This window comes from Echinops telfairi, unplaced genomic scaffold (genome assembly GCF_000313985.2).
Source record: "Echinops telfairi isolate 266 unplaced genomic scaffold, ASM31398v2 ScPeMD7_7458;HRSCAF=8496, whole genome shotgun sequence".
Taxonomy (NCBI): Eukaryota; Metazoa; Chordata; class Mammalia; order Afrosoricida; family Tenrecidae; genus Echinops; species Echinops telfairi.
Genome location: NW_022111358.1, coordinates 6598624 through 6613307, shown reverse-complemented (window position 1 = coordinate 6613307; position 14684 = coordinate 6598624). Strand labels below are relative to the sequence as shown.

The window sequence follows — 14684 nt, the reverse complement described above, 5'->3', positions numbered from 1 at the left end:
TGAAGACAAAATGGGTGCATAAGCAAATGTGTTGAAGAAAGCTGATGGTGCCCAGCTATCAAAAGATATATAGTGTCTGGGGTCTTAAAGGCTTGAAGATAAATAAGCGGCCATCTAGCTCAGAAGCAACAAAGCCCACATGGAAGAAGCACACCAGTCTGTGTGATCATGAGGTGTAGATGGGATCAGGTATCAGGCATCTAAAACCCAGAATAAAACCATACCCAAGGTGACTGGGGGTGTGTGTGTGTGCAGGCAGCATGGAGTGGAAATGCCCATCTGTAGACAATTGGACATCCCCTCACAGAGGGGTCACAGGGAAGAGATGAACCAGTCAGGGTACAGTATAGCACCGAAGAAACACACAACTTTCCTCTAGTTCTTTGGTGCTTCCTTCACCCCAATATCATGACCTCAATTTTACCCTACAAATTGGATTAGACAAGAGCATGCACAATGCTACAGATAAGAGCCTGCAACATAGGGAATCCAGGATAGATAAACCCCTCAGGGCCAACAAGGAGTAGAGATACCAGGAGGATTAGAGGAGGGTGGGGGGAGAAAAGGAGAATTGATCACAAGCTCAATCTAGAACCCCCTCCCAGGGAGATGAATAATGGAAAAGTGGGGGAGAGGTGACGGAAGACGATGTAAGATGTGGACAAAATAATCTATAACTTATCAAGAGTTCGTGAGGGTGGGCGGGCAGGTGAGGGAGGGGGAAGAAATGGAGACCTGACTTTTCAAGTGGGAATAGAATGCTTTGAAAATGATGATGGCGGCATATGTGCAAATGTCCTTGACACACTGAATGAATGTATGGATTGTGATAAGAGATGTAAGAGCCCCCAATAAAAGTATTTTTTTAAAAGAATATATACAAAATCATGTTATTTGATTTCCTATGAAGTCTGGCTCGTTCTAAAGCACTGTAGTAGCATACAACACAAAATAAAAATGTTAAATTAAATAAAAAGAAAGAAAGAAAAGACAAACATCAACATCACACTTAATGGAAAAAGTGAGTGATTTGACATTGGGACCAAGAAAATGATGCCTATCTTGCCACTGCTAGTTAATATTGTATTAGGAGTCCTGGTCAGACACAAAAGGTATCCAAATTACAAAAGAAGTAAAATTATCTCTATTTGTGGGACACATAATCCATATAGAAAATCCCTAAGAGTCTAACATGGAACTTCCAGTGATACTAAGGAATTTAACAAAGATGTAGGGTATAAGGTCAGTAAACAAAAAAAAAGGTTGGGTCTATATACCAGCAGTGAGAAATCTCAAAGGGAAATTATTCCATACAATAGGATCTAAGAGAACACCTAAAAACAAAATTAACCAGGAATATGAAAGACTTAATACAATAAGAATGATAAAGCATTGCTGAAGGAAATTAAGAACTTAAATATGGGAAAATGTTCCATATTCATGGACTGGAAGATATAGATACTATCCAAAACAGCCTACAGATTCAATACCACCTTGATAAAAAAAAAAATCCAACTTGTTTTCTTTACAGATATGGAAAAATGAATCCTCAACTTTATAAAGAATAGAAAGAGGTCCCTGAATAGCTAAAGCAGTTCAAAGTAAAAAAAAAATCAACAACTGGGAGGAAATGGAAGTATGGCCAATTGTCTCTGTGGACAACTGTCTCCTCAGCCTTCAGACCAGAATTGGGTGGTGCCTTGTTACCATTACTGAGTATTTTTGGTCAAAGATTATATAGAGAAATCCTCATCAAAAAGGGGGAGGGGGTGATAAATAACAGAATCTCAAATTCTCATGGAACCCGGATTTCCTCTTCTTTACAATCAAACAATAGTTTAGCTTCATACAGAGAATATCTGCCTCAGAATTGTGCTCTTTTAAGTTCTACTCTATGTGTTAAACAACAACAGCATCTCCAGAGACCAGTTACGAAAATTAAGGGCAGCCAGACGATGGTAACCAGGGAGTAACAACACAGAAGTAACATAAGAATAAGTCACACACTTTAGAAGACTATCATCAATGTCACTGAATTGTACATGTAGGAAATGGTTTCATCTGTGTTCATGTTGATGTATATATTAAATACATTCTATCTGCAAGTGGACTTTAAAAAGTTCATGGGAAATTCCATTATCTTTTATTTCCGTTTTTCCACGAACCAGGTCTTAATGTCTGTGCTCCTTTGTAGTGATCAAGGGAAAGCAAATCTACTTGGTGCCAAGTCAACTGAGACTCGTGAAGGCAAGGGTTAATATGTATTGTATCTATTACTACGCCAGGCCCGTTACATTACCCATAAGAAATTTGCAAATTAGGTATTACGACCTCCCTGTTCAAATGAAGAAAGCACCTAGCCGGCTAAGTGAGCTGTTCAAATACATTGTTATTCTGACTGACTTCTACTGTTTTCATTACACTTCATTCACGTTAGTTAACATCTTGTTTAACATATAATTCCCAACTCATTTTACTTTTCATTGATCAGTACCTATTTCAAATAAATAGTTGTGGCCAGGTATTTGGTCAAAATGATTTAAGTAAACTTTTATCTGGTCTCTGTCTAAATCATGCATCAGGAAAGAATGCTAATCTCAGTGGGTACTCAAGGAGGCCTGGTAGCAATAGTGGTTACTTGTTGGGCTGAGCCTTTCTAATGCCTGGTAAGAGTCACAGTCGTTGCAGGGGCAGAATTAGCTAAAGCTAATTCTTCTAGCCAAAGTCTCTAACTCCCGCCAAAGGACCTTAATCTGCAAGGGTCTGGTAAAACCGGGGAGTGGGGGGTGGGAGGAGGAGATACTGACAGGATTCACCTGTGAGTAATTTGGAATCTCTGGCATGGCATCCTGTTGTGTATAAAAAAAGTCTTCTGAGAAGCAGAAAGAGGGATCTCATTACCAGCAAGAGCTGGGAGGGGAGGCTCCTCTGGACTCAAAATCCCTGCCCAGTGAACCTCCCGGATCCAGATGACAGCTATACCATCATAGGAGCAGCAACAGAACCCGGGGCCAGAGCAGAGCATAGGACAGTGACGGCCTTCCCAATCCCTGAAGCGAGTGAAGATGAGTGCTTTTATGCAAGAAGCTGACTTGTACTGTAGGCTCCCTCTGGGCACGTACTTGGGGAGGTTAGGCTTGCTGACCCACAGAGCTTGAATTGAGGTTTACAGCTGAGTGGTGAGCCCCTTTGGGCATTTATGAGCAGATTTGAAACTCTGTAACATGCCATGGTTAAATAACTACCCTGAGCATTTCTCACCGACATCACAACTTAACTTCCCTTAATAAATGCTTTATAATCATGAATTTCGTGTATGAGTTCTGGGTAGCTATCACAATGGTTATTACAACCCTTAGGAATCAAGTAGAGAGTATTAGAAACTAGAGAGGTAAAACAATGGACATTAATTAAGACGGCACCTTCTCAGAAACTCACAGGGACAGTTCTACCCTGTGTGTGTAGCATTTATACTTGTTATCTTTTTCAATCCTCGATACGATCCAATAAAGGAACAGTTAATCCTCCAGAGAAAATAGTGATTCAGAAGGGGAACACCTTGGCTAAGGTCAGACAATAAACAGAACACATCATTTGTCCTCAAGAAAGCTTGCTGCAGCTTCTCCTTAGAGGACAGACTCCCTCCCTCCCTCTCTAGGGGAGCATTCTAAATATTTAAATTACACCACATTGAGATGCTCTAATCATATTACTAAAGAATCTCAATGATTTAGTTACAAGCATTAATTAAAAGCACTCAAATCATGTACCTCTAAATTTGTTTCGAAGTAAGTTTTGCTAAAGTCTTACATCTCTTAGTCATTTTGTGGCTTATTGCACTTCCGGAACAGACTATTGATAAACTTCCTCTTTTCTCCAGAAACCATTTCCGTTTGCTAGGGGACCTTTCTGATCTGAATCGGACCACCCCTTTTGCTTTCTTAGCCAAATCACCAAAATGTCCAGTTAGAACAAGAGCGTAGAATTCTACAAGAGAAGGTACAGCTGAGGTAAGAAAGTTTCACATAGGCAGTTGGGTATGATTGTGTTGTGTGTAAAATTTATTTTGTAAACTAACTGTGTCATAGTATTTTACACTCAAGGGAAACAACTTTGATAAAGATGTCTCTATCAGGTTTCGTGACTTTGATGTACGGAATAAAAAATACTGTGCTCTATTTGCCTTGGGGGAAGATTTTTACCTAGGCTTTCATAATATAAGCCTTTTATGTTTACTCAATCAAAATGTGTTTTTTTTAACCCAAGTTCTGTAACTAAAAGAATGTAAACCACAGGTGTGGCAGATAAAGCTAAGGCTGAGATAGAACCCATGGGAGATGAATGACGCGAAACACTCCAAGATACTAACTGCTAATAACTCTAGTCTGCTGTCTTAACATTTTTCTGGCGTAATATAAACAATGAAACTTACATGGTCTTTAATTTCTATCTTCACTTTGTTTGAATAGGAAAGTAGGTACTGTGCTTTAGCCTTATCCTAAGTGCTTCATCTTTAACAGACGTTGGTATTTAAGATGAATATACTATGGCTCATTTTAAAAACTTGCTAGGACAAAAATGCTGTGAGCAAATGTATGTATACAAATCCACACAGTGTACATATTTATATCACGTTATCTGTGTCTTGACGTAAACAAAGGAAGACATACCCAAGAAAACTTTTTTGTTAATTCCCACAGCATAAACAGAAATGGCTCACGCTTCTAAGAGAGGCTTACCTGTGAGCAAAGCACAATTATGAAGTAAATACCTTCCAAAATTCACACTGCAGTATCTATACAGACTGATCATTTCAAGAAATAATAAATTCACAGGTGGTAATACACCCATTTTGACATTTTATATGAATGTCTTTCTATTAATCCCCAAATCCAAGCTCACGGCCATCGACTCCGCTCTGACTCCCAGTGACCCAGTAAGATGCGGCAGAACTGCTCCTGTGGGTTTTTCACAACTAATGTTTATGGGAGCAGAAAATCTCATAATCTTCCACATACAAGTCAATTCTGGATTTCTATTACATAAGTAAAAAAATATATAAGGAGCTTCAACAACTTCATGGACACATTCCACTATCCTTTAATTCCATTTCCCCATATTCTTTTTTGAAGTCCCTTTGTGAAGATTTGTATTTCCTTTTAAATAGGGTTTCTCTCTATATTTCTCAAAGGTTAGTCCAAATTTAAATGTGCTTATGTTTTTCAATTCCTACATAATTCTATTTAGAAAGGATTCATGAATTTTGAGTTTCAATTTGCTAAATGTAAATTTAAGACCCATCAATGCCCAATGTTTTAAAAATTGGCCCAAATTTATTTTGACAGTTCATAGGTTAGCCATTCAAAACTGGAGCACTCGTTTGGTTTTCTTTTTAGAGAATCACAAAACTAAAGCGGGCATTCTAAAAGTTCTTTTCTTGCCCTTTACAACCTGTTAGTTACAAAAGTGTTTACATTCCTGTTCGCAGAGAGTTTACATCTCCTTTCTTCATAAGCCACTCTTCTGCCAAATCTTACTTCTGAAATGCAGTGCAGCAAAGATAGTAAAGTATAACAGAAGGAGTGGGCTTTAGTACAGGATTGACATGCTTGCTGTAACAGTGCTACTACTTGAAAAAGTGACATTGTAAAGTTACCTAACTCTTTCAGTCTTAAGTTTCTGATCTGCGAGATGAAGATACTACCATCTAGCTCATGAAAACAGGGGAGTGCCTAGCATTTAGTGGGTGCTCCAGATAAAAGATCGGTATCAAATACTTCCTCTACTAGCTCAAGGTCAATTTCCTTTTGAGCCCTTCCTCAAGATATAAAATTGCTGTTTTCTTCCTTTTATGGTTTCACAACTATACCAGTTAAACATATATATTATGCTACTAAATTTAGCCTACTATATCTGCATTGTTACTTTTTTCTATTAAAAACTCATTGCCATCGAGTTGTTTCCAACTCCTAACAACTCTACAGGACAGGGTAGAATTGCTCCGGTGGGTTCCCAAGACTGCTAAGTCTTTGTGGGAGTAGAAAGCCTTCTCTTTGTCCTGCAGAGCAGCTGGTAATTTCGAACTGCTGACCCTGTGGTTAGCAGCCCAACATGTAACGACCATGCCACCAGGGTTCCTATTAAAGTCACTAGAACATAGGTATTTTGATACTGCCGCCTATTCTTGCCTTTGGCCTGGCATATATAGAATCTCTATTATCTCTTTGGTACCCTTTAAAAGGCATCATCTAGTTTCATGACTAAATCCCTTAGATTAAGCATTATGTTTATTAGAACATTTCAAATACACACAGACTCTTGCTTCACTGTAACTGCCTTTTCTTATTTTTTAGAAAAAGATTAATCAGGAAAAGCACAGGACCCAACCCCCAAATGCCAGTCTAAAATAATGGATAAAATGCTGCCATCTGAAGCTTGACAAATTTGGATTATGCCTGAGCAGTAGACAGGGATTTCCAGAAAAGTCACCCACAGTGTATACACCGATTCTTTCAGTAATTAGCAGACATGATTCGGGGAAGTTCTAGGTGGTGCAAAGGGAGGAAGGCACTCAGAGACGCCGCAGCAATGTGAGCCTGAAAGGAAAGATGAGTGCGTTTGGAAAGAGTCCTCTGTGTTAGAAAGGCAGCTACTCGGCACGGGGTCCCTGCACCCACAAACACAGCCCAGTGGTGAGAGCAGCAGTGCATGGGTGCTTCTTCCATCCGCAGGTCTTCTCCCCCAGGCTCTAATGACCTAACCAGCACCTGCTTCCACCTTTCATTTACTTTTCTTCTCAGTGCCTTCATTAGTCAGCCTACCTGTGCCTGCCCCCCCCTTTTAAAATGTATTTGATTTTTACTATAATTTTTGTTCTATGTACTTTTTTACTATCTTGTACATCTTAAACATTGCCTTTTCATTTTATCCCAAGTTGTTTTTATTTTCTATTCCCCTGTTCCATGGTGTTCTTCCTGTCTCCCTGCCAACATCATTGTAGGTATACTCATCACGTAACAGTTGAATATGTAAGTCAAAACTTTCCACAGCGGTACCAACACTCGCCTCAGTATCACTGAGCTGGGAAAAGTCAGCTTCTTCACAATTAGGCCTTGTGTTTCTCCTTTTGAAAAAGCGCGCGTCTTCTTTTCTCAATGATTCTGAATTGTCACAGCAGGAAGGCTAACTCAGATCCCAGCACCCTGATGTAACAGATCCTCAGAGGGTGGAGAGCTAACTAAAAGATGGAAAGGAGGTGGTCGAGTGGGTAGAAACTGGAACTGGTTTTCATGCCCCTGTAATCTTTAAAGGGCAAACAAAAATGTCACCCATTGAGCATCCTGTCTATATCCGCTTGACGAAAGAGGATGTGAACGTATCAAGATCAATCTTACAAACCTGAGCTAGGTTTTTAATTCTGTTCCCACTTGGGTTCTTCTTTTTCTAATGCTTTTGCTCAGCTAACTGAAAAGAGGAACAGTATGGGTTCTTTATTTTAAGCAAACTATCAAAAGAGGAAACATTTTTGGCTGAAGACAATTCGTGGCCTATATATTCTGTTGCTTCGGGGAGCTTTTTTTAAAAAATGAAAATGAAACTGTGAAGAACAATGTTTTTAATGAAGCTCTTCACTGCCACCCCCACCTTCATCCTTTTGTTATTTATAAGACTAACGGGAAAAGAGTGGATGGGTGAGGACTATATAGAGATGAGTCAAGCACTTATACTGATGCCTAAAGTTTCAACTGTTTTTCCTAAGAAAATATTTGCAAAATTGATAAAAAGCAGAACTGAGATTTTGCCATATTTGCTTACATTCTTATGGAAGTATTAGTAGGAAAAATATGGCACAAAAATAAACCTTAAAAAAGTATTTAAAAAGAATAAAAACTGAAAAAAGAAAAAGTGACTATATGGATGTGTATGTTTCCATGTGTCTGGCTTGGTAAACACTGAACCTATACTAGGCTTCTCTTTACGTATCACTATCTGCTACTCACCCAGTCAATTCCGACTCAGAGCAGCTTGTAGGGCAGAGTATTGCTGTATGTTTGGACTTTCAAGGCTGTACATCTTTATGGGAGCAGATAATCTTATTTTTTTATCATTATGCTGTAGAAGAATCAAAATATAAAAACAGGGGCAGTAAGATTGAGTAGAAAGAGCTGTGATTTGGAAACAGATGTTCCTATCCCTAATAATGATGGAACCTTGGACAAACTGTCTCACTCATTCGAGTCTCTCTGTGAAAGAGTCATGAAAGGTTTTAAGTGAAACAAAGTTTCCAAGGGAACAAAACAGCTGGGGTAGACCAGCAGAGAATGCTTGACATAAATTACCTATTTTCTTTTTTGTCTCTTCCTGCTTTCTTTAGGATTAATAAAAAGAAAATGAAGAGTAATAATTAAAACATAACTATTGAAGAGACTGAAAGAGTAAATGAGGTACATACAATATGAATTATCTAAGGAACCACAAAGATAATAAAAAGTATCGGGACTCAGAGAGTGCTGATCTGTTTGGGCTGCGGTCGGGCCAGAAAACTTGGGTTTAGGAAGGGAAATTTAAGCTGAGGTTTAAAAGATGAGAATAAGTTTAGATAGGCAGTCAGGCGGGGGAAGAGACAGGGTTTGGAAATAACCCATTTTGGGTGAAAACCAGCATAACTGAAAGTGTGTTTTAGAAAGAAGGTGGGAAGGGGTGCAATTTGGCTGCAGAAGTTTCAATCATGAGTTGTCCCATCTGTACTTGTAAACTTAAGCCAGATGGAGGAAAATGCCGAAAATAACCATTTAAAGAGCTGAGCTTAGCATGCTATCTTGAAGGCACTGAGCAACTCTCAAACAGAGGATCATACATACGTTTAAGATTAATTAATTGGCGAGTGAATAAAATCCAAGCCCACTCTGATCAAGTTGATTCTGACTCACAACAACCCTATAAATAGGGTTTCCAAGACTGTAAATCTCTATCAGAGCAGAAAGCCTCTTCTTTCTCCCCCATAGTGACTGATGGATTTGAACTGTTGACCTTGTAGCCCAAAGCTTATCCCACAGTGAGACTAAGGCTTTTATCTTGAATGACTTCATCTTGAAGACAACAGGTATCTATCAAACAGGAGATCACACATGAGTTTAAGATGAATTCATCAGGGGTATTTAAGACAGTTTCAAGGAGGATTGTTTTAAAGTTAGGTTTGGAGTGACAGAAAACAGACAATACGGGGTGGGGTGGGGTAGATATCACACTGTCATCTACTAAAGTGTCACTGTATACAAAGTGGTAGAGGGTAAGCAATGAAAAGTACCTGAAAGTGTTTGTGTATTTGCAAAACTGTGTGTGTGGGTGGGGTGGGTGGGGGCTGGGGAGAGGTTGAGGGTGGGTGTAAGCTTGCAACAAGATATCAAATCTTTCAAATTGGCCTACTAATCAGAGAAACTGAAGTTTCTAATCATGCTTTCCCCTACCATATCCACCAGAACCTAGCACTTTTGTGAGCTTTCTTCGCTATATGTTAAGAAATAACTGAAAATAGAACTGTCTTACCCTAACTCCTCACTTTATAGAGATGAAGCCACCATTGAGATTAGGAGGGAATGTGAAATTCCTTTTGATTATATAAGCAAAGTGGCAGAAATATAACTGGGTCTAACTCTTCAATTTTGAGCACCTACCGCATCCCACTATCAAAGCCCAGCCTGCCAGCCTTACATGTCCCTGCCTCTCTCTTGCTGAGTCCCTGGGCTGTCTCCTCTGGCTAGAATGTTTTGAGTCTTAATTCATTCTTAAACATCTTTTAAGATTCAGTTGAAATTTTGCCTCTTCTGGGGAACCTTCCCTGGTACCTTCCCAGGCTAGGTTAATTCCTCTGTACATTTTCTGCAGACCTTTCTGAGCATACTTAGCAAATTCTGATCAGTAATCACCTATTTATTTCTACCATTAAATTGTGGAAAACTCAAAGGCAAAAACTATCATCATTTTTTTCCTTTCAATCTTCTAAGCCTAGAACAGGGCCCGACACAAAAACAGTGGCCAATAAATGAATGACTGAGAGCAGCAGGACTGTGTGACCACCTCATCAGGATGCTGCTGCGGTGGTTGCTGGGGCTGTCGAGTTGATTCTGACCCAGAGCAGCTCGAGGAATGACAGACTGAAACACTGCCCAGTTAGAGAAAGTGCATGCAGCCAAAGCCAACGATCACGTCAGGATTGGAGCCCATGACTTTGGGTTGAACCATTAAAAAAGAAAAAATTTTAGCACAGTGCTGCTTTACACCGAGGGTGGGGCAAAGAATACTAATAACATGGGTCCTGTACATAGAAAACTTACAGATGTGGCTCAATGAACAGAAACAGAGAGGCTGGGAGAGGAGTTGAGATGAAGATGAATTTGGTTTAAACATGTTGAACTGCTAGAGGGATAACACATGGAAATGTCCACCAAGAGGTCACAAAAAGAGAAGGCGAACTAAGATGATTTGGGCCAGATGTGTACGTTTGAGAGTTAGGACATACAGCGAACTCACTGCTTACAGAAGTGGGAACAAAGACAAGGTGATAGGGTGGAGAACAGAATAGTAAGCATCCATATTTATGACGCAGAAGAGAAAAGTACGAGAATCATGAAAGGAAGACTGGCGTTACTTACAAAACGCAACTCAAATAGTAGTGGAGAAAGTTAACAGTATCAATGTGGCCTTAAGAAGCAAAGAAAACGAAAAGAACACTGGTTTTGATACCAGATGGGTGTCACTGATGACCTTCAAGGCAGCAGGATCAAGGTCTTTCTAGCAGCAAAGGGCTAAAATGAGAGCGAGCGAGCACGTGCACTTTGGAACAGCGCGCAGTGTCTACGTATCTGAAACGTCACTGTGCAACGAAGGAGAGCAATGTAATGAGGCAGAGGGTCAGCAGGGCAGGTACAGATTTCATAGAGGAAGCGAGAGGCTCAAATGCTATATGATCAGTTAAGTGTGTACTCAAGGTTTGGTGTATGGTCTATTAATTCCAAATTCAGAAATAATAAATACTTATCAAATACTTATTTACCTTAGGTCAGGCATTGTAACAAAAAAAGTCAAGCATAACTTTTGACCCCCAATGATACCTTAATTGTCTTTCTTTTCTGTCCTTTATTTAAAAAATGCTGCTAAGGAGGAAGCACTCTGAAATGGATCTCAAGTATGTCATCTTAGTTGTCTGCTGTGGATGCCTGAACAACGCCGTTTTCTCAGAGACAGAGGCTGCTACAACAGAGCGGCAGCCACAGCCTACTCTAGTGAGCATGCCAGGATCAGGTGCTTCAGTGGAGTCTCAATTCAACAGTTCTTCTGGCCAACCAACTTTACCTACCCAAGTCACTGTAGGACCACCCATGCCAGCCTATGCCTCTGCTGGAAAACCAGCAGCCCTGACCGCTACTGAGCAACCACCTGCCTCTAACATCACCAGACACCCAATACTATTGGCTAACACCTCCTCCAGACAGACAGACAAACCTGTGCTCACCTCTGCTCAACTACCAGCCCAATCAGCTCACACTTCCACCGAACGCTCACCGCCACCACTTGTCTCCAGCTCTGTGCAACAGCCACCATCACCTGCTCACACCTCTTCTAGCAGACGGACGCCATCCACTGCTCAAGCAACTTCCAAGGTCAAGGATTCACCCATAGTTACACCAGGATTCATACTAGAAACCACCCCCAAACAATACCCACATAAAACTAATTCTGGCTCAACAGCTGCTATAACTATCGGTGTAATTCTGACTTTGATGCTGGTAGCTATAGCCATGATTTTAATATGGAAATGCTTGAGAAAACCAGTTGCAAATGATCAAAATTGGGCTGGTAGGTCTCCATTTGCTGATGGTCAAACTCCAGACATATGCATTGATAACATGAGAGAAAATGAGGTGCCTGGAAAACGTATGTCAATTGTTTCCCTTATGACCTGGAAACCCAGCAAAAGTACACTGTTAGCAGATGACTTAGAAATTAAGTTGTTTGAATCAACTGAAAATGTGGAAGATGCCAACAACCCTACAACAGGGAAAACAAAAGATCAAGTGACTGGTACATCAGAGGAGAGTGCTGATGGAACAACCATCGGCACTGCTGTTTCCTCCTCAGATGACGTAGACCTGCTCCCACCTCCTCCTCTTTCTGATGTGGAAGGACAGGAGGGTAGTAAGCAGTCTGACGAGCCTCCACCCACAATGGAATCTCCTCTTCCAAATGATCCGACCAATGCTCCACCACCTCTGCTCTGTCTCAAAGACACTTGTGAAGATCACAATGCTGAGATCCAACAGCCATTTCCACCTTCCCCTGACTCACTTAACTTGCCCCCACCACCTGAAGATTTGATGGGAGCGCCACCAGAGCCCACCGAGGCCCAGTGTCAGGAACTCTCTCTTCCATCTGACCCTGGTCAAGAGTTCAACGATTCCCTGCCACTCCCACCTGAAGAATTTTAAATTCTACAACTGGCTTATGGCTGATTTCCCATCTTTCTTAAAAGACCCATCTTCTGTTTTCTTTCATGTGATGAAATGTATAAAACAACAATAGGTGGTCATTTTTCATTTTCATTCACGAACTACTTGAAAACTGTTTTAAAAACATGTGCACAGATAGAACAGTATTTTTAACTGAATCTTGGGGGAAGTTTGCCCAGCAAGTTGTTTCCATTTGACAATTTCCACACAAAGAGTTCAGTGAGTAAGTTACATTTATCACCAGTTGTCTATATTCTCCTTATGTTGTTTCTTCTGTTTCCGGTGCTCCTCTAGTTTCCCTGCCTCCTTTTCTTCTCATCCGTGCTTTTTAAGTGACTGAGGGTCTCATTCTGATGATTTTAAGTGGCGTATCACTCTTATGGGAAGCCTGCTTTGCGTGCTATGGGGCTAGACTCTACTCCAGTTTTAGAGTGTCTTGGGGTCTTAGTCGCAAGAAGCCCTTCATTTTCTACTGCTGCAGTTTGGTCTTTCTTTTTGGTGGGGTGTGGGGTGAAATCTGAGTCTGCTCCATAATTTTTCTGCCATTGAATCCAGGGCCATCTATTATGACCCTGGTCAGGATGCTCAAGGTTGGTTGCCAGGCAACATCTAGTTCCTCTGGTCTCAGGGTGGATGACGTTCAGTTAGCTTCTTGCTGTCTTTCTCTGGTGAAGAAGAGTCCTGTTATTGTGGCTCCTTGTAAGCTTTTACAATCTTAGGTCCTACTCACTTCACGGGGAGACAGATCATGATTTCTGTGAACTATGGCAATTGATTGAGTTGTCCCGCGAGCCTTAGGCTTTAAACCCAGAAAAGCCATCTTTGAAGGTATTTGATTATGTCCATAGGGGGATCTGTATTTGTGGCTTCACTTAATGCATTTGCACCCACATATCTGCATGTACCTATAGACACTTCTCTCTGTTCTCAGCTATGTACACAGCTGAACCTACTCATATGCTCATATCCACCTATGTGTTCTCAAACACACACTTTTGCCTTGCTCATTCGGTGCTCATTCGGTGCCATTTTTTGCATATCACCAAAACAAACATAAATGTTTATGATCTAAAGGGTATTTTCCCCTCCCCCTATGCAATCTCTGAGAACCACCAGCAGACAATGATCTCTTTCTAGATGTCTATGTTTGAAGGACGACTGAAGAAGACATGATGCACTTGAATGGTGACAAAGTATATTGTATATAGCACCAACTGCCAAAAGAATGAATAAATCTGTCTTGAGAGAAGTACAGCCAGAATGCTCCTTAGAAGTGAGGCTAGTGAGACTTTGTGTACTACTTGTGTTACCGGGAAGGACCAGTGCTCTGAAGAGGCTAGCATGCTTGCCTAAGTAAAGGGTCAGTGCCAAAGGGGCAGACCCACCGTGAGACAGACTGACCCAGTAGGTCAGCAATGGGCTCAGCCCGCACCAGGACTGTTGTGTTGTTGAGACAACCCTCTCAGGAACACCAAAACAAACAAACGTTTCTTCTGAAAAAGGAGGGATCATATAATATTCGTCCTTAGGTGCTTATTTCTTTATTTCACCTAGCCCATGCCCTCCAGGTCCATCTATGTTATGTGAAACTTATTTTATGAAAATTAGCATTATGATTTATTTACTGGCTATAGTACCTATCTTTAAAGTATACAATATTGCATTTTAAACATATGGATGGAATGTATGTCAATAATGCAACCACTTTGGAAACAAGCAATCTACTTTTGGACCTAATATTGTCTAATAGATATTTTTCTTGAAAAGTTGTATGTAAATGTTCACTTAATAAATAAAAACTTTGTTTTTCCATTTCAAAGTTGGGTGAGGGAGAAGATGAAATTAAATATATACTCCCATGTTCTAAAATAATATTCCAAGTATTAAGTAAATACTCTAAATTTGTGGAGAATGAGAGATTAAAAGGTATGCTTGAGCAAACAGATGCTTCCTATAGTGGTAAATAAACATGGTAAACATAAATTCGGAGTTAGGCTGGAGATCCTTACCTTGAAAAAAACATGGCAAATACCATAAAATGTAGGCATGGTCTTAACTTGTTGGGGGAAGCACAGATTTTAAACTGATCTCAAAAAACTTTATTCTTCATCAAACAAACAAACAATAACATACTGTTGAGAATGAGGGGTGGTGGAACAGAGATCCAAAGCCCATCTG

At 40.3% G+C, this 14684-nt stretch overlaps 2 protein-coding genes across 2 annotated transcripts in view; one reads left to right on the top strand and one right to left on the bottom strand.

The window, feature by feature from the left end:
- Positions 1-14684, bottom strand: part of NF1 (neurofibromin 1) — a 252880-nt gene that overhangs the window by 57425 nt on the left and 180771 nt on the right. The window lies entirely within an intron of this gene.
- On the top strand, positions 3986-14230 carry EVI2B (ecotropic viral integration site 2B). The gene is made up of 2 exons (XM_045299406.1): positions 3986-4010; positions 11159-14230. Exon 2 carries the CDS (start codon positions 11175-11177, stop codon positions 12483-12485), a length of 1311 nt encoding a protein of 436 aa, XP_045155341.1. The 5' UTR covers positions 3986-4010; positions 11159-11174; the 3' UTR covers positions 12486-14230.